The 27247-nt window shown below is 34.0% G+C and overlaps 3 protein-coding genes across 3 annotated transcripts; all 3 read right to left on the bottom strand.

The window, feature by feature from the left end:
* Positions 1-920: 920 nt before the first annotated feature.
* LOC120129598 (poly(ADP-ribose) glycohydrolase 1-like) lies at positions 921-3176 on the bottom strand. The gene is made up of 6 exons (XM_039147063.1): positions 2862-3176; positions 2645-2748; positions 2007-2217; positions 1770-1874; positions 1501-1619; positions 921-1245 (listed from the first exon to the last, which is right to left on the bottom strand). Exons 1-6 carry the CDS (start codon positions 2973-2975, stop codon positions 1080-1082), a joined length of 819 nt encoding a protein of 272 aa, XP_039002994.1. The 5' UTR covers positions 2976-3176; the 3' UTR covers positions 921-1079.
* Positions 3177-8069: 4893 nt separating this feature from the next.
* On the bottom strand, positions 8070-11876 carry LOC120129589 (U1 small nuclear ribonucleoprotein C-like). The gene is made up of 5 exons (XM_039147054.1): positions 11767-11876; positions 11486-11513; positions 10732-10987; positions 9346-9524; positions 8070-8271 (listed from the first exon to the last, which is right to left on the bottom strand). The coding sequence occupies exons 1-5, from the start codon at positions 11772-11774 to the stop codon at positions 8260-8262; spliced, it is 483 nt and encodes a 160-aa protein (XP_039002985.1). The 5' UTR covers positions 11775-11876; the 3' UTR covers positions 8070-8259.
* Positions 11877-16033: 4157 nt separating this feature from the next.
* Positions 16034-20384, bottom strand: LOC120129711. The gene is made up of 5 exons (XM_039147151.1): positions 19188-20384; positions 18996-19136; positions 18074-18455; positions 16899-17923; positions 16034-16720 (listed from the first exon to the last, which is right to left on the bottom strand). The coding sequence occupies exons 1-5, from the start codon at positions 20382-20384 to the stop codon at positions 16034-16036; spliced, it is 3432 nt and encodes a 1143-aa protein (XP_039003082.1).
* Positions 20385-27247: the final 6863 nt, after the last annotated feature.

The raw sequence follows: 27247 nt of genomic DNA, 5'->3' as shown, positions 1-27247 counted from the left end.
TATTGCAAACATAAATAGCCAGTCATTACAATTATAAAGTGATTTCGTTGGATGTAATCAAATAATGCACTTTGTTTCCACATACTTAGAGCTTTGAGCATCTGGATAAAAGCCACATATATGTGCAAATATGCAGTGTTGCCAAACCTGTATTGACAACAAAAAAAATGAGGATGCTTAGAATATGCAAAAACAATATCAACAAAAGGTAAGCAAAATAAAACAAAGATGTAAAAATTTTGCACAACCAGTACATAATAAGCTCCATATCATATAAGCAATTTGCAACCTATAGCATAAACCTTTTGGCAACTCAATAGCTTAAATGCATTTAAAATTTAATTTTCATTAAAAGTATAAGAAAAACAAATTAGTGCTGTCAGAACTAGTATTTCAGGGCAATGCATTAAGATATGAAAAACAAATTTAATTTTCATCCAAGTTTATTTAGTTGAGAATTTTCACAAACTCAAGTCAACCTACCAACTTGGGTGCAGTAACTCTTTAACAATTATTAGGATAGGAAAGCAAACAGATCATTGAGGAACAATATTATACTTAAAACAAAAAAGAGTCTGAAACAAGCAACAAGTTCACAAGTAATACTCTGCTTTCAGTCTCGGCAGGGTTTTCAAGCAGTATGTATTTTTTGCTGACAGAAGTAACTCATTACACAACACAAACCACACCATAATAAGGAAAACACTACACCACACACCAAACACAAATTCCAGTCATACCACAGTTAAATACTTACCAAAGACTTGATGCAAAGAAGGCACTTATAGGTATTACACATGTTGCGTGTCTACACATTCATGTAGGGTGAAGCTATTCGTGCAAAATTTTCCTAAAGCTCTTTACTTCATGCATATTTGCAGGAAAAGCTTTTCTGTCTAGAGGAACAAAATTGCTCTGTGCTAGGTTGATTTCTTTCTTAAATTTGGGTTAAGTCTCGATGCAGTGTTCTTAAAGCACCATCAGTCGCAGCTGGAAACTTAATAGTAATTTTCTGTCCTACCGGCTGTCATATATTTTACTATTCATTTTTCTACAAACCTGGTATAACATAATGTGAATCAAAACCAAAAATTTACATACCGAAGAAGGTAATTAAGTTTGTACTGCTTCATTCTTGGACTGCACAAAGCATCCATGGCAAGAATTCTGGTTTTACGTCTTCCAAGGGAACCAACATTCCTTTTGTCCACATAGTCACCAGTAAACCGAAATAAAGAGGAATACCTACACTAGCTAAAATGATATCATTATCATAAGTTAACTAAAAAAAATGAGAGAGTAAAGACAGTTAGTCATCAAACAGATACAAAACCCATGCAACATGAGTTTCATGACTTTTACAGCAAGATAAATTTATATGAAAATCAAATAGAAGTTTGTATACTTCAGGCACTATTACAAGTAACTGCAGTACATGCATATCATATAAAATGAAATACTCAATGCTACCAGATCTCTTTACATGCTTACAGTTTATACCCTGTATAGTCAGAGAACCTCTCTACTCCGACAATTTCTATAGATTCATTGTCTGCCATCGAAGGCAAGAACAACATGCCAGCAATCAGTTCGGGATTGATCATGAAGCGAATTTCTTCCTATTAAAAGTTTGAAAAATAATCAACCAGTAAACAATGTTTTTGGAAATAATTGATAGAGTAAACGGTGAAAGAATCAAGAGAGAAAAATGGAACAGTAGTATACAATGTCACTAACAGTGTCAATGAAGCGAAAAAGAAAAATCAGACCTGCACACAGTCCCTATTTAGAGCACCACCTCCTAGATATTTATTTTCAAAGTCCACTTCAAGTGTCCCAATAGCATGATCTTCTATTAAACCTGAGCTGTGAACCTGTATCGTTATAGACAGATAACAGAAGGATTGGCTCACTACAATGATAGGATGTCGGTACAGAAAAAGATAGGCCAAGTTGTAATATTGAAATTTGAGTTTATAAATATGTTCTATAAGTTGAACTGTTACCTGAAAAGGGCACAGAGGGATAGTTGATTTGGTCCAAAAATCAGCATATGGATAAGAAAGGCATGATTGCAAAGGCTGGTGTCCTAAAGAGAGAAGCTTGCGCTCAAATGAGACAGATCTTGTAGGCATTTGCAAACATATCCTTTGGAAATAGTGCACAATGCACCTCAACTTATTTTCTTGGCTCTCACTATAACTTTCATAGAGACTCCTGAGAATACGTACATGTACATATAGAGTTCATTTAGTATTTTGAATATAAGAAGAGAAAAATGAAGCTTTGAAAGCAGGGATGGACCGAGGGGTTCTTGGAGGTGCGTTCTCACCCCCTGGAAATTTCAAATTCTCTAATAGTTTAGGTATTTTCTTTGTATTTTCTACTGATAATTTAATTTTGCACCCCCTGAAATTTTATAATTTCATACGCCCTAAATTCCTAATATAAGTTCCTAAGTCCACACCCCCTAATAAAAATCATGCGTCTGTCCATGTTTGAAAGTAAATTTCCCAAGTGGCAACGTGCAGGGTAAATGCGTCAGGTTGAAGAAGAGGGAGGAAAGATGCACAATAACAGAAGCAGAAACTAATGAGAAGTGATGATTGATAGCAAGACAAGTTGCAAAAGAGAGTCGACATACGCAAACAATTGATCAAAGTTGATAGTTGGCAGATGTCTTGGACCTCTATCAGAGATTAGAAACAAACAAAACAAAGAGCATGCAAGTAGAGCGGCGATCAACTCCTGAGATGTAGATTAGATATGAATCAAATTCAAGCATGAGACTTCTGAATTAAGCAGGCGAGTAAGTATTAGTATAGCATTAATAATAGAAGAGACAAGTACAAAAAAAAAACCTGGGAGAGAAGCACCACGCCTGGTTGCTGCGGACCCAATATGCGGAGACCGTATCCATAATGCTGCGTATTCTGATAGTGAAGGTCTATAAGGAAAGGCAAACACAGTAGCATATCGGCTAATTTAGGAATATCATCCTTAAACCAATTTGTGGAGTCGGCTCTGGAAACGAGCTGAGTCGAAAATTCATTCCAGAAACAAGTAAACCAAAAATGAAAAGAAAAATCCTAAACCAAACAACCACTTCCATACCTCGTTGAAGAAGAGGGTGTAGCCTTGAGGGGCAGAGGGAGCTTAACCAGTGGGAGGTTGCAAAGAGAAAAAGGGAAAAAGAGAAAAATGAGGGAAGCAAGAAGCGGGAAAGGATGAAAATAATGGGCGGAAATAAAATATGATTTTTACAGATGACACACAATTAAAACTGTACTCCGTGTTTTTGCAAATTTTTTAGATTATGACTATTAAATATGACACACATTCTTGTAAGTCATAAATTATTCAGATTTTAAAAAACATGACATTTTTTTGACACATATGTTTTGCAAGTCATAAATTAGCGTTTTTTATCGTTCGTGTGTCATTAAAAGTATATTTTCTTGTAGTGCAAGTAACCTACGTAGTAAATGAATTATTGGTGTTTCTTAAGGATCCGGATTTTAGCACTATGAATACCAGGGTATGAGCTTTTAATGTCAAAAGACTAAAAATTATCTTTAAACAAATATTATCTTGTACTCACCCCAATTAATAAAAAAAGAAATTGATTTTGATTCAATATATTCTTCTAAGCAAGATTTTCTTGCGAAAGAGAAGGGGGCAATCTTTACCCATACTTCACTCCCAGCAAAAAAAAAAGCATTTACCCAGTGTTCCTACTTGGTAATTCTCGACTTTTGATGATCTAAGTGAGAGAGCAACAAGAAAAACTAATATATATATATATATATAACCCTTTTAACTATGTCACTTTTCCTATATATTTATACAATTTTCTTAAAATAAACCCTACATTTTTATCATGCATGCATTGATCCTTATCCTATTAAAGGTTAATGACCTATTTGAATATATATATATATATATATATATATATATATATAGGGTTTATTACGTACATAAGAGTGATAGCTTTTTGAATATATTTTAGCCAGCCAAGCAAAATCAAGGAGTGATGCAGTAAATGGCAGAAAGAAACTCCATGAAGATGAGTGGGTTAGTGCCTAATGGTTAACTATCAAATTGACCCCTATCTTTAAATGAAACATCATTTTAACCCCTTAATTTTTTTCAAATATATATATATATATCAATTTTACCTTTAAATTTAACCAAAATCCCCCTTCACCGACCACCAAAGCTTCATGTTCAACAACATATATAGGGCTTAACCTCTTACTTTAGATATGGAAGCAAGGGCATGCGAGTTTAACCAGATTAGTGATTAGCTTCAGAAGGTTGTGTATGGGCATTGAAATTGTCGAACCCGTCACTCGTTGAGGCAGCAGAACTGACCTGATACGGTGCAGACGTGGCCGGGGTTCCATTAGAAGAAGTGGGTGTCGTCGCAGTTCCAGCAACTGTCGTTGGGGTAGCCAATGTAGGAGGTCGTGGAAGGCTGTTAACTTGTCCCGGCAAAGGAGCACCAGGTGGTGCCATCATCGGCGGCGGCATGCCTGGAATGGGAGCATAACCTGCCATTGACACCCAAATGTGTATGTATATTTATTCAGTCCCATATTTCCATTTTATGTGTGTGATCAAGATCTATGATGGAAAAGCCAATGCCTTGACTGAAAGGATGCCAGTGTCAATCAAACTAGATGAAGTGCTTGACATATAAAACACCTTTAGGCAAAAAAAAACTATCACAGTCCACAATCATACATAATTCAAGATATAGTATGTTGATTAACATAATCAGAGTACAAGAAGAATGCGAATAATACTACTCGAGCACTCGGAAATGGTCTTGGCAGACTATGGGGCCTGATTCCTGGGACCATTGGTTGATTTACAGCTAACAGAGAAACAGTGCAGTCCCAGGAATGAGATGAAGTGTGTGAAGAAACAACAGCTTGATGTAACCAAAACAAGCAAAAAATTATCAGTCCACAATCACACAAAATTCTGGATAGAGTATGTTTATTAACAAAATCCGGGTACAACAAGAACACGAAGAATACTACTCGAGTACTCGAAAATGGTCTCGGCAGACTATGGGGCCTGAATCCTAGGGTAACAGTTCACTATATGCATAGTTTTGGTTCTAACGGGAAAAATGTACTCGAATTGTCCTTAATGTTGGTGCCCCTTGGGCTACCAAACCCTCAATCCTGACCCATTACAGACTCGTACGGATCGAGTTCAATTCGAGAGGATACATTCTCTTATGTCCATGCGGAGAAACAATTTATCTCACGTAGACATAAGGTATATGAACTCCAAAGATTACTTGCTAAAACCCGTGCGGAGAAACAGATTATCTCATGTAGGTTAAGCTTTCATCTCAACTTAAAAGGGACAAAGCTCGTAAGTGAGCTTATGGTATGCAAATGCCGGTGATGTTTGTGAGGAGGAACATTCAGCCCTTTGACTCAAAAGGAAAACGAAACTACTCGACAAAACTTTGGACAAATCTGAAAACAAAGATAAAAATGTTAGTAAAACAATAATAAAATGAAGCAATCAAAAACTTCAATAAAATGATCATAAGTTAACTAAAGACTCGAACTCATAATTTCTACCAAACGACAATGTGTAAGTGACTTATAGACTGACTCTCTAAAAAATGTCTCCAGTAGAGTCGTCAAGCTGTCGTAACCGTTTTTTGGTTGAAACAATCGTTTGATTGTTTAAAATACAGTTACGACTTTTAGTTTTGGAAAATGGGTGATTTTGAATTAAATTGGATTAAATTGAAAAGAGTCGTCATCGACTTTTGGGTTAGGTAGGTCGAATACCTAAAAAACGTCTTTTAAAAATAATTTTAAGAAAAAATCATTTTTTTAGACAAAAGTTGGTCTGCGTTTACCAAAGATTCGATTAAAACAGGTTCGGGAGTCGGTTACGCGTGGGGAAGGATTAGCACCCCACAGCGCCCAAAATTGATACTGTATCACTTATACATTGTCTTAAATGGTGTTAAATCATGAATCAAATATCAAGTCAAAATATGATTCGTTTATTGAATATTAATTTGCTTCAAATTAATTAATTCATTAGAGAAAATTCTTTAATTTGAAAAGAAATCTCAATATTAACAATCCTCTATCGAGAAAGTTATTTCATCTATTTCTTATCTGTAAAAGAATATTCTCCCAACTATTTATTCGAAAATATTAAAATCGAGTAAAAACTCAATATCTGAATTTTATATAGAATTATCTAGAAACATAAATTGTCAATACTTAAATTTAAATAGAATAAAATATCATAGAATAGAATAAAAATATCGTCGTCATTTAATGGAATATTTGACTTATTTTAAATTCTCCATTTCGTTCAAATATTGTATTGAATCGTACTACCTCTATAAGGTAGTGCTTTTCACACATATTCTACGATGAGTATTATTACTAATGTTCGAATAAAAATCTTGGCAAATAGTAGTATCAAATATAAAGGTATTTAATATCTTTAATAATAATAAAACACACATGTTCCATTAAATATTTAATGTTAACAATGACGTCAAAACTAATTAAAATCTAAGATATATACGTATATGGAATATGAGGTTAAAATGAACAAATAAAAAAAACACAACTACTAAAAATGTAACTAAACCACAAAATACTATACATGATACTCAAAGAATGATCAAATGAAAGATCAAAATAGTTATAATCTCTTAAGTAATTTAACCATAAGTTTATTTATATAGTGACCAAAGACAAAGCCTGTTACAATTAAAATCTATAAATTTAATATTAATTTATTAACAAAATTTGAAAATCTACATACGCATAAGCAAAAATAATATTCCAAATTAAATTAAATGATTCATATCAATATTATCAAAAACATGAGTAATGAAGAAGTGTAATTACAAACAAAATTAAGGATTATAAACGATAATAAAACAAATTTCACCTAAAAGAATTGATCCAATTAAATGCCATCACATATTTGGCTTTTCAAAACAATTTTTCTCCTTGTTTTTGAAGCAAAACCGACGGCTGTAGTATGAGTATACACTAGGGCTTTTGTTTTCTTTTCATTTTTTATTATATAATGTATATATATTGTAACATGTGAGCTACTACATTGGGCCTACGTAAATATAAATGGACTCTTTTTTAATACCAAAAAAAATATTACAAGTTACAAGACACGTTAAAACCCTTTTCCAAACCCCTTTTATGTGTAATTCTCTAAATTATCACTTATTTGTCTTCTCTCTGCCGCCTCTCATTTAACCTCCCTGTTCTCTATTCTTTAACTTTCAAACCTTCAAAAATCCCAAAACCGACCCCTTTCCTTTGAAACTCGAAATTACAACTTTAAAAACTAAAACTTTTTACCTTTATGACGGGGTTCTTCTTCTCCGACGAGAGCTTCCAAAAATAAGATAAACTTCTTTTTTTAGTTTTTCTTTTTGAATCTCTCTGTGAAATTTCCTCTGTATTTTTTATGTTCGAATGGCCTCCAGAGTCCTCTCCCCCTTTTCTCTTTTTTTTTCTTGATTCCTCTTCGATTTTATTGTTGAAATCTTCACCGAATCTCCTTAGATGCATCTAGGGATGGCAATGGGTCGGGTCGGGTTTTTGGGCCACCCGACCCGACCCGAGAAGAAAGGGTTCTCCACCCGTGACCCGACCCGACCCGACAAAATTAATGTTTCACCCGACCCGACCCGACCCGAATATATGACTTAGAAACCCGACCCGACCCGACCCGAAATAAATAAAAAAATTTAATTCAATGAAAACAGTGACTTAATTGAAAAAAATTATATATGGAGGGATATTATTGTAATTATCCCTAAATATATAAGATAAAATTATATATATTTTTCGGGTCAGGTCGGGTCGGATTTTTTTTTACCCTAAACCCGACCCGACCCGACCCGAACAGTGCATTTAAAAAAAACCCGACCCGACCCGAACCCGAATTTTTTTTTTAAAAAATCCGACTCGATCGGGTCGGGTCGGGTCGGAACCCGTCGGATTCGGGTTGAGTTACCATCCCTAGATGCATCTACATTTTCTTTACGTTTGGTATAATGTTGATGGGTTAGGTGAAACCATTAATTTTGATTGACTTTGGTACATGTGATTTGATGAGTTCGATTGAAATGGCCCGAGCTGTTAGTGAGAATAAGATCTTGTCGTTGACACAAAGGCTAATTGGAGTTGGCGATGTGAGCAGTGAGTGTATATTCTGGACTTATAATTGTCAATTGTTGGCCTACATAAAATATAAATAAAATGATATTAGTAATAATAATAATTATTATTATTATACTTTAGTATATAATAATAAATATAATATATATTTTAATCCCAATCAAAAAAATGGGTGTCTATATATATTTAATTTGATTTGAATTAATACGAACCAAGTAACCTACGTAGTAAATGAATTGTTGGTGTTTCTTAAGGATCCGGATTTTAACACTATGAATACCAGGGTATGAGCTTTTAATGTCAAAAGACTGAAAATTATCTTTAAACAAATACTATCTTGTACTTACTCCAATTAATAAAATAAATAAATTGATTTTGATTTAATATATTCTTCTAAGCAAGATTTTCTTGCGAAAGAGAAGTGGGGCAATCTTTACCCATACTTCACTCCCAGCAAAAAAAGCATTTGCCCAGTGTTCCTACTTGGTAATTCTCGACTTTTGATGATCTAAGTGAGAGAGCAACAAGAAAAACTAATATATATATATATATATGTAACCCTTTTAACTATGTCACTTTTCCTATATATTTATACAATTTTCTTAAAATAAACCCTACATTTTTATCATGCATGCATTGATCCTTATCCTATTAAAGGTTAATGACCTATTTGAATATATATATATATATATATATATATAGGGTTTATTACGTACATAAGAGTGATAGCTTTTTGAATATATTTTAACCAGCCAAGCAAAATCAAGGAGTGATGCAGTAAATGGCAGAAAGAAACTCCATGAAGATGAGTGGGTTAGTGCCTAATGGTTAACTATCAAATTGACTCCTATCTTTAAATAAAACATCATTTTAACCCCTTAAATTTTTTCAAATATATATATATATATATATATATATATATATATATATCAATTTCACCTTTAAATTTAACCAAAATCTCCCGTCACCGACCACCAAAGCTTCATGTTCAACAACATATATAGGGCTTAACCTCTTACTTTAGATATGGAAGCAAGGGCATGCGAGTTTAACCAGATTAGTGATTAGCTTCAGAAGGTTGTGTATGGGCATTGAAATTGTCGAACCCGTCACTCGTTGAGGCAGCAGAACTGACCTGATACGGTGCAGACGTGGCCGGGGTTCCATTAGAAGAAGTGGGTGTCGTCGCAGTTGCAGCAACTGTCGTTGGGGTAGCCAATGTAGGAGGTCGTGGAAGGCTGTTAACTTGTCCCGGCAAAGGAGCACAAGGTGGTGCCATCATCGGCGGCGGCATGCCTGGAATGGGAGCATAACCTGCCATTGACACCCAAATGTGTATATATATTTATTCAGTCCCATATTTCCATTTTATGTGTGTGATCAAGATCTATGATGGAAAAGCCAATCCCTTGACTGAAAGGATGCCAGTGTCAATCAAGCTAGATGAAGTGCTTGACATATAAAACACCTTTAAGCAAAAAAAACTATCACAATCCAGAATCCACAATCACACATAATTCAAGATATAGTATGTTGATTAACATAATAAGAGTACAAGAAGAATGCGAATAATACTACTCGAGCACTCGGAAATGGTCTTGGCAGACTATGGGGCCTGATTCCTGGGACCATTGGTTGATTTACAGCTAACAGAGAAACAGTGAAGTCCCAGGAATGAGATGAAGTGTGAAGAAACAACAGCTTGAAGTAACCAAAACAAGCAAAAAATTATCAGTCCACAATCACACAAAATTCTGGATAGAGTATGTTTATTAACAAAATCCGGGTACAACAAGAACACGAATAATACTACTCGAGTACTCGAAAATGGTCTGGGCAGACTATGGGGCCTGAATCCTGGGACCATTGGTTGATTTACCTAACAGTGCAGTCCAAGGAATGAGATGAAGTGTGAAAAAACAACAGCTTGATGGAACCAAAACAAGCAAAAAATTATCAGTCCACAATCACACATAATTCAAGATAGAATAGTTTTATTAACAAAATCTGTGTACAACAAGAACACGAATAATACTACTCGAGCACTCGGAGATGGTCTCAGCAGACCGGCCCTGGACTATTGATTGATTTACAGCTAACGGTGCGACCCCAGGAATGAGATGAAGTGTGAAAAAACAAGAGCTTGATAGAACCAAAACAAGCAAAAAATTATCAGTCCACAGTCACATAATTCGAGATAGAGTATGTTTATTAACAAAATCCAAGTACAGAGAGAACGTGAATAATACTAATTGAGCACTCGGAAAAGGTCTTGGCAGACAATGGGGCCTGGTTCCTGGGACCATTGATTGATTAACGGCTAACAGTGCAGTCCCAGGATGAGATGATGTGTGAAAATACAACAGCTTGATGGAACCAAAACAAGCATGCAAAAAACTCATCAAGCTCATATCACAACATCAATTCAGGATGGATACGTTTATTACCCAAATATTGAAACCCTACGGCTACATTAGCAAGAACACGAAATATGCTAATATGTATCCAGTTTGAATCTTACCAGGAGCACCGGGAACAGGTCTTGCCAAAACAGGGGGCCTCATTCCTGGGACCATCGGTTGATTTACAGGTAACGGACCAGCCCCAGGGATCGGCATATTAGGAAGTCGAGGCCTCTGAGCCATTAAATGTTGATTGAAAGCAGCTCCAACATGCTGGAAAGCCGCAGCTTGACCAAGATGTTCCTTGATCCTCTGGTCTATTAAACTCTGGGTCTGCTGCTCCTCAAATTGCTGATAGTAAGTTCTAACATTCGCCTAAAAAACAACAAATCAGCAAAACTCACAAGATCAATTTAGGGGTGAGTATTTGATCAAGTCGAGTAAAAAAATTTGAGTTAGTCGAGTCTTATTTTATATCTCGAACTTTATTTGAATTTTTTTCAAGTTGAGTTAAGTTGTTCGAGTTTCTGCTTAAATTTAATTGTAAATATTTTTTATGTTATAACACTAAATTGATTCAATTTTAAATGGTTTTCTATAACCATATACAATATGCATGTATTTTTCTTCATATTTTTTATATGCATATAGGCAGAGTTGAGTGACTCAACTCAAACTTGAAAACTATTCTACTAATCACTAAAAGTTTCTAGTTATATTTTTTAAATCATAATTCATTTGAAACTTTTTCAAGTCGTATTTATGAAATTAGTCAAGTTAAAAAAAATCAATTTTTTCGAGTCAATTTTACTCACCTCTCTAAATAAATCAATACAAAGACAAGAATTTCTACAATTACCTTGTGTTTATAACCTGCATTGTGCTGCTTTCTAACTCATGGCTGAAATTTAAACCGAGAAAAGAGAAAAATTAGAAGTTCCTTAATTTTCAAGAAAATCAATTCAAAAAAATGAAAACCCCAAATAGAAAATAATTAGGAACTAACAGAATCGTGGGTCAAATAAGTGTCTCAATAATCACAGTAATACCTGCAGAATTTGAATCCAAGCAAAGATATCCACGAAATGCTAATGAAGAAATTTCGTAGTGAGAACGCTTAATTAAGATTGAACGAATTTGAAAATATTCATTACCGAGGCATTGCGAAACGACTCAGAAGCAAAGCTAAATGCTTGCCGATCGGAAAACCCTAGAGAGCTTGCACCGTAGGAAGAACCCTAGCTTCAATACAAGGAAAAAGAAAGAGGAATTTTGGCTTTATGAGTATAAATTTTGTTGGGAGTTAATATACAATCTGTATTGGCAGTGTTTTAGGATCGTCACTAAAAATATTGTTTTTTTAAATATGTGCTTAAATGATTTTTAATCATTCATAACTATATCAATTTAGGTGTTCGAATATTACCTATCGTTAAACTATGTCGTTAAAGAATATGGATCATGTCCTGATAATTTAAAAAAATTATTTAAAATTAAAAAATAAAATTGTATAATTTTTTTTTGAAATATTTAAAAACACTCCAAAACTTTGAAAATTTTCATTTCAAACCTTAAACTCATATCGATCGCCACCCTCTACCTTCAACAAAGCTCCACTTGATCTAATCCCCATTCGACGATCGATAACCCTATAAAATAGTAACCAATCGACGTTTGTACCTTGATGAACCCTATGTAACAAATTATGACAATGATGGTTGTGGTCGACAAAGACGATGTCAGTGGGTTAGTGTTGCGATTTAGGATTTTTATGGATTTGTGATTTTTTATAGTTTAAGAGAAACTAGGGGTTTTATAAATATAATAATATTTTTATTATTTTTAAAAAAAATAAAAATTACAAAAACGTGACATGTGTCATTTAATGGAGAAATTTTAAGGACAATTATAGTCTGGGCACCTAAAGTGATAACGTTTGAAATAATAAAACCTGAATGATTCAAAAAAATTAGACACCAATTTAGAAAAAGTGATATATTTTGAACACTTATTTTATAAATAAATCTTGTATCTATTCACAGATAACTCTCAACCTTTTAACATTGAAGTCTCACACCCATGACATCTATGGTGCTCGAACCCAAGTCCTCAAGAATAACACCAATTCATTTACCTCGGATGTCACTTAGTTCGTGCAATAGAAATTATATTTTCAAGGCTTAAGTATACAAAAGGTGTCTAATCTATGCTTGTTTTTCCAGTTTAGTGCCTAACATTTATTTTGTTTCAGTTTGGTGTCTAACGTTTCATTTCGTTACTCAAAATTGATCAAGCCGTTACAGACCGTTAAGTTTGGTCGTTAACCCATTAAAAATGCCACCTATCATTTTTTTAATATTAAAAAATGATTTCTGAAAATAAGAAATTATTTTGTTCCAATTTAATGCCTAACATTTATTTCGTTTCAATTTGATGCTTAACATTTCTTTCCTTCTCTTCCCCTTCTCTACCACTGGTCTAGAATCAGCGGCGGTCTGGAGTTCTCCTATTGAGTTTTTCAATAGGTTTTCGACTGCTCCGTTGTTTGAACTCCTGATTACTACTGATGTGAGTTAATATGTTGTGCTAATTAATGACATTTTTATGAATGAAAAGAGGAAGATTCGCAGCTTATTTTGATGGTTGGTTGGATTTTGTGTTGCGGTTTGATGGGTTTCAAAATGAAGCTATTCAAATGGCAGAACATGTTAAATGAACCACCACACTTGCCTTCATCTTCAAGGAAGGTGTCATGATTTCTGCTGATTCTAGAGATAGCATGGGTGGATATATATATGTATGTGCAAGATTGATTTAGTATTCTTGAATTCAATTTCAAAAAAAGGGTGGAGAAGGGAGGAGAGGGAAAGAAATGTTAGACATCAAACTAGAACAAAAGAAATGTTAGACACTAAAATGTAACGAAATAATTTCTTATTTTCAGAAATCATTTTTAATATTAAAAAATATGCCAGGTGACATTTTTAATGGGTTAACAGTCAAATTTAACGGTCCGTCACGGCTTGACCCATTTTAAGTAACGAAATGAAACATTATGCACCAAACTGAAACAAACTAAACGTTAGGCACTAAACTGGAAAAACAAACATAGGTTGTACACTCTTTGTATACTTAAGCCTATTTTCAAAATAATATTAGTATCATTGATCACTAAATTAATTATTGAATATCGTAACTTGCTTTTATTATTATTATTATTATTATTATTATTATTATTATTATTATTATTATTATTATTATTATTATTATTATTGGATAATGGTCACTCTATTATTATTGTTTTTACAATCGGGTCATTTTATTTTAAAATTTATAATTAAGTCATTTAATTTGTTTATCGATTGCAACGATTAGGTTATTGTGGCGTTAAATCTTAAATAGATGTTAAAAATTCATCTTTTGATCACTCAACTTTGAGTAAATCTTTTTGTAATGATGCAATCAAATGTTTAAAGTGTCTTTGCAACTTTAAAATTAATAGTTAAGAATGTCCTCAATTTTATTTATAGATTCATAAAATAAAAACATATCGAAGAATTTTTGTCCAAAATTAACCCTAAGACAATAAGGAGTAGATATTACACCATGTAAGAAATTAGAAAAGAAAAGCACAAAAAAGTTTGCTTATAACCAAAAGTTGAGTGCCCAATATGTAAACTTACTCAATATTGAGTGATCTAATTGTAAATAAAAATTTTAACATTCGTTTGAGATTTTAGATCACAATGACATGATGGCTACAACCATTAATAACTTAGGTGATTCGAATATAACTTTTTGAAATATGACGACTCAATTATTAACTTATTAATAATAAAGTAACGTGATATAATTTACCTAAAAAATTTACCTAAAATTATTTTTAAATTAATTATACTTTACCCAACAACTTTCTAAAATAAACTAAATTTTGGGTATTTGCCCCAAAAGTTGTCTTATAACATCGATGTTTCATTACTCACTCTTACCTCTCCAGGTGGCTTCACTATGATTTTACCATCTTTTGCAACAGGCAGGACGGACATGCCCCCCACGGTCTAATTATCTTTTGAAATTAAGTCCTTTCCCCTCTTAATTTTTTTGATATTACTTTTTAAGACACCATCAATTTTAAAATTTTAAAATTTTAATTTAAAATCTGTTCAGAATGGGACTCAGGCCACAATCTCTTACTTCGGAGGCAAGCGCCTTATCCATTAGGCCATATATGAACCCTTTGTAGACATTATATTTTGTCCAAGACCAAATTTCCCTTTTCATTTTTATTTTATCATTCCTTTTCCATTTTACTTTATTTCTAGTATATTTTTTGATTTCTTTATATTTGGTAATTATTTTAAGGTTTGCCATTTGTGTTAATTGTATGTTATCAACATTTGTGTTTGGGTTTTAATCAAGTTTGAACATTCTAGGTTAAAGTTAATATAATATAATATAAAATAAAATATATATTAATAACCAATTTTATATTGATCTTTTATTCATTTTTAGGTTACAAACGAGGCCCATTATTACAAGATTCAGTCTTGAATTACAAAACAGACCAAGTGACCCAACATGCCAAAATTGAATCCCAAGAAGATGGTTTGTATGATAACCTAACAATAATTAGGGTTTCCATATCTTCTCCCCAATCGCAACTTTCTCCTAACCATTGGGTATGTGCTTGATCCAACAACCTAGATGAGAAGAGAATTAGGGCTTTTGGAACCCTAAACCTAATACACCACCAATGCTACTGTATGCACCTGTCACCGCCGTCGCCTAGGCCAAACCACTCTGACTCCACCATTTCAGCCAACCATCAACATGTCAATCAAACAAAAAGCCAAAATCAGTCAAAAAAAATATTTATACAATTCCATTTAGATAAAACAAGGAAAATCCCAAGAAAAATCAAAGACTATCAAGTGTTGAAAATAGGATAATCATGTCCTACGACATAGGCTCTCGGTACTACAAGACACTCCACAAGTGATATAGAGGACATGCAACACAAGATTTAAAGAGGAGGCCATTTTCGAAAAGGGGGCTGAACGAAAAAATAAAGAAGAATGAATCAAACCGGAAAAAATAAGAAAGAGAACCAAACAACCAAATCAAAAAAGAAAAAAAGATAAGTGAGTAGAAAAAGACTTATCTCATTCTTTGCTTTTCGGAGAGCCGAGAGCACGCCGAATTTCAGAGATTTCAAAAGGTATAATCCTAGATGTAAGTGTTATGGAATGAGAGAAATAGAGAAAGATACGAGAAAAGAAGGAGAGAATGTAGAGAAGAAAATAGTCATTCATTCATTGCATAAGGAAAATGTGATTACAGAACATGTATTATTTAGTTACAAGCTGGAATTGAGACTAAAAAATGGACAGTTGTCATAACAGAATAATAACAAACTGATTCCTATCCTTCTATATCATTTGCAGGTATTGGGCCGTTCAGATTGGGCCTCTCACACTTCTCTACTGTTCCCTTGGTCTTCTCCAACACATCAGCTAAGTCCAAGGTATTGCTCCCTCGTGCTTCAATTCCTTCCCTACTTTCAATCCCCAAATTATTTTCCTCAATCCCTAACCCTCGTTCTTCTAATCCCAAATCTTCTTCATTCCTTCGTTCTTCCTCTCCGCCTTCGATTCTAACACCACGTTCTTCCTCATCTTCTCCTGCTATAACAATACCCCCGGCTTGAGACGATCCTTGTCCCCAAGGATCAAACATAGAAAATTGTCCTTGCAAAACGGAATAGTCTTCCCAAGTATCATTCGCTTCATCCAAGTTCTCCCATCGAATCAATAGCTGAGTTATGGGTTTACCATTTCTATTCACGATACGTCTTCCCACCACCTTCAATGGCTTGATTCGTAACTGACCGTCATCTTCTATTGCAGGAGGATCTGTGACAGCTTTGGAGGAATCCTCGATGAACTTCTTCAAGAGACTCACATGGAATACTGGGTGAAGTCTCGATGACTCTGGTAAGTGCAATTTATAAGCCACTGCACCTATCTTTTCAATTATTTTATATAGTCCATAGTATTTTGCTGCTAACTTGAGATTTCTGCGCAGGGTAAGGGAAGTCTGCCGATAGGGCTGTAATCGCAGGTAAACCAAATCTCCAACATTAAAATTCCTTTATGATCTATTCTTATCTGCTTGTTGCTTCATCCTATTACTGGCTAACTCTAACTGCTGTTTAACAAGCTATCTTAGATGTTCACTGCTATTCATAATTTCATTGATTGTTTGTACAGTAGTATGTAGGCCAAACCATAATAGGTGGTTTGTATCCATATAATGCTTGAAATGGAGTCATCTTTAAAGCAGTATGATGAGTGGTGTTATACCACCACTCTGCCTGAGGTAGCCATTTAGCCCATTTTCTAGGTTGATATAAACAAATGCCTCTTAAATATTGCTCCAAACACTGATTAACCCTTTCTGTCTGGCCATATATTTCTGGATGGTAAGCAGTGCTGAAAACTGCTTTAGTACCCAATTGTTTCATCAATTCCCTCCAAAACAAACTAGTAAATGTCTTATCTCTGTCAGAAATGGCCATTTTAGGCTGGCCATGTAGTTTATAAATATTGTCTAGGTAGAGTTTAGCTACCTCTGCTGCAGTGTAAGGATGAGATAAAGATAGAAAATGACTGTACTTTGTGAATTTATCCACAATCACTAAAATACAATTTTTCTTTAGTGAAGTAGGTAAACCCTCAATGAAATCCATAGTGATGATTTCCCAAGCTTGAGTAGGAACAGGTAAGGGTTGTAGCAAACCAGGCTTAGCAATATGTTCTACTTTAGTCTGCTGGCAAATGTCACAACATCGTACATAAGTAGCAACCATTGATTTAAGATTTGGCCAATAAAAATTTGACCTAATCCTATAATATGTAGCCTGTGCACCTGAATGTCCTCCTTGAGGAGAATCATGCATATTCTGTATAATCTGTAATCTAAGACTTCCAGTAGCTCCCACATAAACTCTTCCTTCATATCTAAGGACAACCTTAGTATACTTCCACTTATTATCAGCAGCAGGATTAATAGTCAAAATTGATATCCAATTTTGAGCTAAAGAATCCTCCTTATAACTGTCCTCAATCTCTTGAACCCAACTAGGAATCAAAACTGTCACCCCCATAGTCAAACATTGGCCTTGATCCTCCCATCTTCTAGATAAAGCATCAGCAACTATATTTGACTTCCCTCTCCTGTACTGAATAGTATAATCTAATCCCAACAACTTTGTCAACCCTTTCTTTTGAATGATAGTGGTCAACTTCTGCTCTAACAAAAATTTTAAGGGCTCATGATCAGTTTTAATAACAAATGGGCTACTCTCCAAATAATGTCTCTATTTAGCAACAGCTAATAGAATAGCAAGATATTCTCTTTCATAAATAGATAATAATGAATCTCTAGGGCTTAGAGCTTTACTCAAATATGCAATAAGCCTTCCCTCTTGGGACAAAACAGCCCCCACACCTCCAGAACTAGCATCTGTTTCCAAATAAAATGTCTTAGAAAAATCTGGCAGGGCTAGGACTGGAGCAGTACACATAGCCTTTTTAAGATCTTCAAAAGCAACATAAGCAACAGAATTCCACTGAAATCCATTCTTCTTTAGCATCTTTGTCAATGGCCTGCTAATAATGCCATAATCTTTGATAAATCTCCTATAATAACCTGTTAGACCAAGAAACCCTCTGAGAGATTTAAGGGTTTTAGGCCTAGGCCAAGATTGCATCACTTCAATCTTGCTAGGATCAGTAGACACCCCTGCAGCAGAAATAATATGACTAAGATATTCCACCTTAGTCTGTCCAAAAAAGCATTTGGACAGTTTTGCAAATAATTGATTAACTTGAAAAACTTCTAACACCATTTGTAAATGTTGAACATGCTCCTGCATACTGTTGCTGTACACTAATATATCATCAAAGAAAACTAAAACAAATTTCCTTAGGAAAGAATAAAATAACTCATTCATAAGAGCCTGAAATGTAGCAGGTGCATTAGTAAGGCCAAAAGGCATTACCTTAAACTCATAATGCCCTTGATGTGTTCTGAAAGCTATTTTATAAATATCCTCTGGTCTGATTCTAATTTGCCAATATCCAGACCTCAAATCAATCTTAGAAAAATATACTACCCCATGCAACTCATCCAATAAATCCTCCACAATAGGAATAGGAAATTTGTCCTTGATTGTCATAGTATTTAATTGCCTATAATCCACACAAAATCTCCAAGTGCCATCATTCTTTTTAATAAGAAGGTAAGGTGATGCAAATGGACTTTTGCTAGGCTGAATAACGGAAGAAGAAAGCATACTAGCAATATGTTTTTCTACCTCTACCTTCTGATTATGAGGAAACCTGTAAGGCCTTAAATTAACAGTTGTAGAATTAGATTTCAGTAAAATAGCATGATCATGAGATCTCTGAGGAGGTAGGCCTTTAGGTTCAGAAAAAACTATGCTATACCGCTCCAATACATGCTATAGTTCAATAGGAATAGAAGTAGAATTTCCTGCCATAGTTAATAATACCACATGACCCAAAATATCTGAATCCCATGCAGACATTTTAAGTAAGGTAGCTCCTGATATTTGTTGTAGTTCAGATGAGGGTTGTTGTCCCTGAATACAAATTTGCTCTCCTTGATGGTCAAAGCTTAGAGTCATATTATTGAAGTCCATTAATATTGGACTGAATAACTTCATCCAATCAACTCCCAAGACCATGTCACTTCCTCCCAATTTGAGCAACCTAAAATCATGTAAAAAAGTATGTCCCTGCATTTGCCATTCAACTTTGTTGCAATGGGCAGAACTAAATAACTGTTGACCATTAGCCACAGTGATAGCCAAGGGATAAGGAGTTTTAATTTGTATGCCAATATCAACCCATTTATGAGTCAAGAAACTATGCGTGCTACCATTATCAATTAGGATATTCAATGGTTTACCTTGAATAGTACCTTGTATTCTCAATGTATTATGGCCAATGCAGCCCGTAATAGCATTCATAAAAATCTCCAAATTTTCCTCCTCTTGTTGCTGAAAGTGTTCTGTAGCAGTATGATCATTTTCCAATGTAGAAGTTTCCATCTCCTCAGTAATCATATTCAATTGCCTGGTTTTACACTGATGACCTGGAAAATACTTTTCACCACATCTAAAACAGAGATTATTTATTCTTCTGTAATCCATAAGACTTTGCTTTTGATTTGGTACTGAAGTAGGTTTGGTAGGGACTATCAGTGTATTTGTTTTAGATGTATATAAGGGATTTGGGTAGGGTGGGGTTTTAAAAGAAGACCTCACTCTTCTGTTCTGAAACTCCACAGACAGTTCATACAACTTGGCCTGTTTAGATGCTTCAGATAAATTTTTAGGATCTAAAGCCTTGACCTTATGCTTGATATCCTCTCTAAGTCCACTAATAAAAAGTGACACAAAAAATTCCTCTGTCAAAGTAGGATTCTGCAACAGCATATGAGGTTGCAACTCCTCAAACTTCTCTTGATACTCTTCCACATACCCCTTCTGAGTCAATTTAGTGAACTCCTCAACAATATCAGAAAAAGTTCTATCACTGAATCTATGACAGAGATCAGCTTCAAACAGATTGAAGACCTTGCTACTTTGGTGAAACAAGGTCAGAATGAGACTAATCCACCTAAATGGTGGGAGACTTAGGAGAACAGGATTACTGCACTGGAGGCCAGGATGACCACAAATCATAACTATGTGGAAGATATATTAAAGATACTGACAGGCAGAACTGGGGGCCAAGAGCAATCAGTGGGGGAACATGTACAATCTCCTGATACTTTTAAAACTAAGGAGAAGACTCCTGTTATGGTGACTGTGGTGAATGACAAATCTAGGTTTACTTATAAAACGGATGAACCTGGTTTATTAAAGACTAAACCATATGTTTGTTTAGCCATTAAGAACAATTCTAGGTCTGAGAATCAAATGGGTGAAAACAGTGACTCTAGACCTATTATATTGGGACTAGAAGCTGAAAAAAGGGGGCCAGGGGGTTCATTTAGTTCTGGGATTATGTGGAATAGACCTAAAATAAAACTTCCTTTCTTTGAAGGGGTTAATCCGAGAGGGTGGGTTCAGAAATGCCTGAAATACTTTTCTATTTGTGGGGTTCCTGTTGAGCAGAGAGTGGAACTAGCTACAATGTATTTATCAGGCAAGGTAGAAGTTTGGTTTGATGGTTACATTATGCAGAAACACCATGTAACCTGGCTCTGATACCAATTTTTTATGGAATGAGATAAATAGAGAAAGATACGAGAAAAGAAGGAGAGAATGTACAGAAGAAAATAGTCATTCATTCATTGCATAAGGAAAATGTGATTACACATCAGGTATTATTTAGTTACAAGCTGGAATTGAGACTCAAACATGGGCAGCTGTCATAACAGAATAATAACAAACTGATTCCTATCCTTCTATATCATTTGCAGGTATTGGGCCGTTCAGATTGGGCCTCTCACACTTCTCTACTGTTCCCTTGGTCTTCTCCAACACATCAGCTAAGTCCAAGGTATTGCTCCCTCGTGCTTCAATTCCTTCCCTACTTTCAATCCCCAAATTATTTTCCTCAATCCCTAACCCTCATTCTTCTAATCCCAAATCTTCTTCATTCCTCCGTTCTTTCTCTCCGCCTTCGATTCTAACACCACGTTCTTCCTCCTCTTCTCCTGCTATAACAGTAAGTGTTTTGATTGAGATTTAGGTAAGGGTGATCTCGGATTTGGATTTGGGAAAGTGGGGAGAGTGATTTGAGTAATTTTAAATTTTCTGGCCATCGTCGACAGTGGTCAACGGTGGTTGTCAATGCCATTGAGTGAAGATCGGTCGTTTTATCTTCACTGGCGAAAGATCAGGAAGAAAAGCTTTGAGAGATTTCTCTCAAATATGTTTTTGAGATAAGAGAGAAAATGAAGAGTTAGGCTAAATTTTAGTCTTGATTTTCACTTATATATGGTACCCAAAACGACGTAGTTTTGAAGGTTAGGGCAACCATGCCAAACCCGCGTAGGTTAACAACATCCCAGGTCCTTCAAGCTTTATAATCCTTGCAATTTGGTCATTAATACATATGAGTTTATTATGTTTTCCATCCTTTTAATTTTTTCATGCTTCATTTTAGTCACTAAAAGTTTGGATTTACTCATGATTCAGTTCCCTCTATTTGTAATGTTCTCAGTTTAGTCATCAATCGAAATATAATTTTTATGCTTCATGCCTTTTATTTTCTTTTATTATGTTTTCATCCCTGTCTAGTTCATAACACATTTACGAGAATTTATGGGTTTATTTCATGTTAGTCCCTGAATTTGGTTTTTATTTTTTAATTAGTCCTTACATTTTTTTATCATTTTATTTTAATTCATCCTTTTATATATATACACATATGTTTATATAATATATAATTTTATATATGTAAATATGTCCAACTCTGTTTTTATATATTTAGTACATATATATATATATGCAGATACCATATCAAATATATGTTATAGTTTAAATTAGTAATATATATATATGGTAGTTTCCTTTTGTCTATATTCTTATAAAAAATAACACTTTTAAATATTTAAATATATTATTGAGTTAATCGATCAACGAATCGGCCAAGAGGGGGTGAATTGGCAATAAAAATTTTGATGGAAGCTTTTGCAGAAAATTGAAAAAGATTGCACAGCGATTTAGAGTGGTTCAAATTCTCAACCATGTCTACGTCCACTACCTTAACTATCCACAATAAGGATTTCCCACAAATTCACTAATTTGTCTTTCTTTTGAGGACAAAGAGTAACCTTACAAATCCCTCAAGAATTATACCCCAAATTCTTGAGAACACTCTCTCCCAAAGAGAAAATTACAAATTTCGCAAACTTACAGAAAACCTCACAAGGCAAGATATTTGCACAATTCTAGAACAAAGAAAGAACACTCAAGAATGAATACAATTGAGCGCAAATGGTGTTCTTGAAAGCAAAATGAATATTGAATGAAAATAGGCTTGAAAATGCTCAAACGATAAGTTCAAGGCTTTCTCTTTGATTCTCTCTCAATTCTTGTTTCTTGTCTTTGATCAATGGCTCCTCAACTTGTTTAAATATACCTTGGATCACTTCTGAACTTTGGGGATCATTGGTGAAGTCAATAGAGTCGTTATGGTGTAATTATCATTTAAAAATTCTGTTGGGAGCTTGGGTGTATCGGTACACTCTGTGTAAAATTCAAATACTCCGACCGTTGGTTGACCTAGTGTATCGATACATCCCAGGTGTATCGGTACACTAATTACATTCGATGTTTCTCGGATCCAGGGGTGTATCGGTACATCAGCCAGTGTATCGATACACAAAATGCATTCGATGTTGGGGGTGTATCGATACATCCAAGAGTGTATCGGTAGCTCCCTTTGCAAAAATCATTTTTGGCCCGATTAAGGTTCGAAATACTTTGTAAAAATTGTTTCAAAAATATTTTAAGACCCATACACAATTTTACACTTAAGGTTTGAAATTGACATTTGAAAACTTGGAGTAATATTTTTGATATTCGAATAATTTAATTCGAATATTTGAAATCAGATATAAAATCTTAATATCATTTATACTCTATTTGTTATATCGAAACATCAAAATGTTTTCAACATATATTTATAATATAATATATATTGAATATTTCGTAAAAGATGACTTTTAATATAAATATTCATTTTTTATTTTATTTATATTTTATTATTGGTTATTTATTATTTCTATTCTATAATCTTTTAGACACAAAAATATTTTTATTTTAAACAATGTTACTTTTCTATGTATCTTTGTACATATATAAAAAATATTTTAATAGGAGAATTATATTTTATTTTATGATAACATCTTGAACGAAGAGCGATCGGTTAGAAAACTTCTAAATACCTGAGTGCTTTTTTCTTTAAGACACAGGAGTGAAAGACATACTGTCAATTTCTAAATTAATAATTATAAATATTTTTGTGTCATATTGTATTATTTATTATTTATTTGATTGATATTTCATATTTCATACATCATATACATATCATTTATTATTTTTGCATTCATAAATCATGCATTTGTTTTCTCGTTTTCCAAAAGAATTAAAGGCAATGTTGTCTTGCATATTGAGTTAACGAAATTACGTCCAACATAATTGGATTTCAATTTTTGTTAATTCACGTAGTAAGGGAACATCCTTTTAAAATAAGATCGAGTGAATTAATTTATTTTTTTATTGAGTCAAATATAAAAAAAAAGAAAAAAAAATAAATTAACTCATCGAAATAAAAGAATCGTAATTTAAATTTTGAATTCAAATTTGTAAAATTCCACTACTTAGACAACATAGAATCGAGAGGTACCAATTTTGGACGTTGTGGGGGTGCTTACCCTTCCCCACGCACAATAGACTCTCGAAAACTTTAAAATTAATCTTTGGTAAACATAGACCAATTTATATCATAAAAACAATTTTCTTAAAATTGTTTTAAAATATATTTTTTAGATATTCGACCTACATAACTCAAAGGTCGATGGCGACTCCAAATTTCAAATTAAACCGAAATCCAAAATTTCCAAAATAAAGTCATAATTATTTTCAAATTTGTTTTAAAATTTAATAACTTATAAAAAATGGTTATGAAAGATCAGTGACTCCGTTGGGGAACTAGAGAGTCAGACCCTGTTCGATTATATGTAATTCGAGTTGATGAAATTTTACAAATTTGAACCGTTACTTGAGTTATGATCCTTTTTTATTTCAATTCTCATAATCATGCATCATATTTTATTGATTTATTGTAAATAGTTGCACTAATGATTGGATTTCATTATTTTTAGATAAGTTAACTTTTTTGAAATAAATCAGTCATGTTTTTTTTTGTTTTTTTGGTAAAAGGTTTGTGATTTCTTCCTCACACACATCACATGCATTTGCATGTCATAAGTTCTATACACAAGCTATGTCCCACTAAGTGGGAGTGAGTTACTAGTGCCTTTATGAGTAACCCTCGGCACATGATAGTGAATCACTCTTGGAGTACATGCCCTTATGATCTTCATGAGTAGCCCTCTGTGTAGACATAAGGAATGTGCTTCTTTGTATTGAACTCGATATTCTTAAGTCTATAATGAATGAGGATTGAGGGTTTGACAGCCCAAGAGGGCACCAATAACAAGGACAATTCGAGTACCTCTATTACCTTTGAACCTGAACTTTGCATATAGTAAACCATTATCCGTCAGAAATCATGCTGAAACTCGATCTGACCGTATTCACCCTAATAAGTACACAAAGGAAGAATGTCTCCTAACCTTTGCCTTTTAATTCATAAAATAAATTTATTTTAGAAATAAAAGCATGAAATCTAGACACCATGTGGGTAGATTGTGATTACACAATTCAAGCATGTAGGTAGAAAGCATGTATGGGTAAGATTGTTGCTTTAATAAAAATATGATTGGCTAGGTACCATGATATGGTAGGTAGTATTTATTTTATCTTTATCTTATTATCCTGAGTAACTTGTGTTTCTTTTTTTGTTCTTTTTGTTTACTTTTGTTTGTCATGGCATATCATCATATTATCATAAAAGAAGGCATTGATCTGCGAATTGATTATCTTTTTGGAAAAAAATTTGATACATGGAGCAAATGTACTAGAACCAAAATAGCTCGTATACTAAAATTCGAGTATGGTCTGAGACTGCTAGAAAAGAATGAGGAGATACTTTACCAGAGGACTACATATCAGGGCTGACTAGATACACTCACATCGATGTCCAACAAAACAAGATCGAGGATCTGAAGAAAATCTGGATTAGTTTGAAAAGCAGTAAGAAGCAAGCATTCCGGGGCATGTACGGTTCGCATCACAGATTTGCTCTTTGTTACTGTAGAGGAACCTTTGTTCCAAGCTTTGACTCAATTTCGGAACTCAACCTACACTTTAACAAGTATGATATGACCCTGACCATTGAGGAGGACATTGTTTTGTTTAACTTCAAAAGGAATCAGGTGGATTGGATTTATAGCCAACCTTCAAAACCTCAATCCTTCAAAAAAGATAGTAGTTGTTACGGGGATGGGTGAAAAATGGGCCTTAGAACAAATCAATAAGAAATGGGAAGGTGAACAATGGAGTAAGACTTTCCGAAGCTTACTGATGGCATCAAAAGTTACGGTAACCCTTGATTATAAGAATTGAAGGCTTCAAAGAAAGAATACGAATCTTTCACAACCTGATGAAAATAATGTCACGATGGAAGAAGTGATAAAGGATATGCCTTTTGAAGCCAAGATTCTTAGGATAGAATTTGAGGCTGAGAGAACCGAATGGGTAAAGGAAAATGGAAAAATGAAGAATGTGATATTCCATCTGGGATTAGACAGAGATGCTTACAAAGCAGAAGTTGAGTGGTACAAGAATGATAAGGAAAAACTTGAAGAAGACCATGAATATTTAAAGAAGGTTTATAGGAAATTGTACTTAAAAGACCGAAGGGTTAGGTTCGGTAAGACTTAAAAATAGTGGGTGAAAAATGGCGAAATCAACAAAATAATGCTCTCGAAGTTTTTATTTCACGAGATAATGCAGTGTTCAGATTAATTGCTTGAATGGGGTAAATTCTACAGTGATGGCCATAGGTCGCCATGCCATCCGGGCGACCTACGACGTGGCAACACGCATTCAGACGAACCAGCATAGGTCGCCATGCACGCCCGGCGTCCAACGTTCTTTATCATTCTCGTGCCATGCACGCCGGCGTCCAACGTTCTTTATCATTCTCGTGATTCTCTTTGCTATGCATGGCCCATGCACGTGGGGTGTAGGTCGCGAGTTGGCGACATGGTAGGTCGCCATGGAGTCCCGGCGACCAAGCTCTGGAATGCATTTGCATCCATAGCTGTGAGATTCCTGCATCCGTAGCTGCATGCGTTGCATCCATAGCTGCATTATTGCAGCGTTAATTTAGCTGCTAAATGCAGCAAATATTGATGTTCAATTGCAGTCGTTCAATGCTCAATAGTTATACGATTCAATGTTAATCTTATTTTCTTCAACAGTCAAATTTAATGACTCTGTCCAACGCTTTTTTGCTTTATATAAAGGATATGGGGTTTAAGGTAGAAGAAGAAGTAGATCCAGTAGCATAAGCATAAGCACATATAAACTTTGCGGAGAGAAAGAAAAGGAAGAAGAAGAAAAGAAGATAAAGGATCAAACATAGTTTGTGAGGTAATTTTTTATTGTTTAATTTAGTTTATTATATGAAATTATTAGTTTGTTAGTTTAGGGTTTAGGGTAAAACTAAAATCTAGTTAATTAGTTTGTTAGTATAAATTATTAGTTTGCTAGTTTAAGTTATATTATATTAGTTTGTTAGTTTAAGTTATATATTATATTATATAAAAAATTAGTTAATTAGTTAATTAGTTTAAGTTATTAAATATAAAAAAATATTAATTAATTTGTTAGTGTCTTTAAACGTATATTAGGTTGTTCTTTGAAGTTGAAGTTATATTATAAAAAAAATTAATTATTGC

Source organism: Hibiscus syriacus, unplaced genomic scaffold, assembly GCF_006381635.1.
Source record: "Hibiscus syriacus cultivar Baekdansim isolate YM2019G1 unplaced genomic scaffold, ASM638163v2 tig00110503_pilon, whole genome shotgun sequence".
Classification (NCBI taxonomy): Eukaryota; Viridiplantae; Streptophyta; class Magnoliopsida; order Malvales; family Malvaceae; genus Hibiscus; species Hibiscus syriacus.
Note: the sequence above shows the minus strand (reverse complement) of the source record. Positions and strands in the feature narration are given on the sequence as shown.

Excerpts from the sequence above, each read along its gene's own strand:
- LOC120129598 (XM_039147063.1), bottom strand. The coding sequence starts at position 2,975 with ATGCTACTGTGTTTGCCTTTCCTTATAGACCTTCACTATCAGAATACG. Across the intron at positions 2,749-2,861 it reads GCGTGGTGCTTCTCTCCCAG|GAGTTGATCGCCGCTCTACT; the intron begins GTTTTTTTTTTG and ends TCTACATCTCAG. Across the intron at positions 1,246-1,500 it reads AGGTTCTCTGACTATACAGG|GTATTCCTCTTTATTTCGGT; the intron begins GTATAAACTGTA and ends TAGCTAGTGTAG.
- LOC120129589 (XM_039147054.1), bottom strand. Across the intron at positions 10,988-11,485 it reads TAGAAAGCAGCACAATGCAG|GCGAATGTTAGAACTTACTA; the intron begins GTTATAAACACA and ends GTTGTTTTTTAG. Across the intron at positions 9,525-10,731 it reads ACCTGTTCCCGGTGCTCCTG|GTTATGCTCCCATTCCAGGC; the intron begins GTAAGATTCAAA and ends TGTCAATGGCAG.
- LOC120129711 (XM_039147151.1), bottom strand. The coding sequence starts at position 20,384 with ATGATTTGTGGTCATCCTGGCCTCCAGTGCAGTAATCCTGTTCTCCTA. Across the intron at positions 19,137-19,187 it reads CAGATATTTTGGGTCATGTG|CATGTATTGGAGCGGTATAG; the intron begins GTATTATTAACT and ends ATTGAACTATAG. Across the intron at positions 17,924-18,073 it reads AAGGCTTATTGCATATTTGA|AGCAGAAGTTGACCACTATC; the intron begins GTAAAGCTCTAA and ends AATTTTTGTTAG.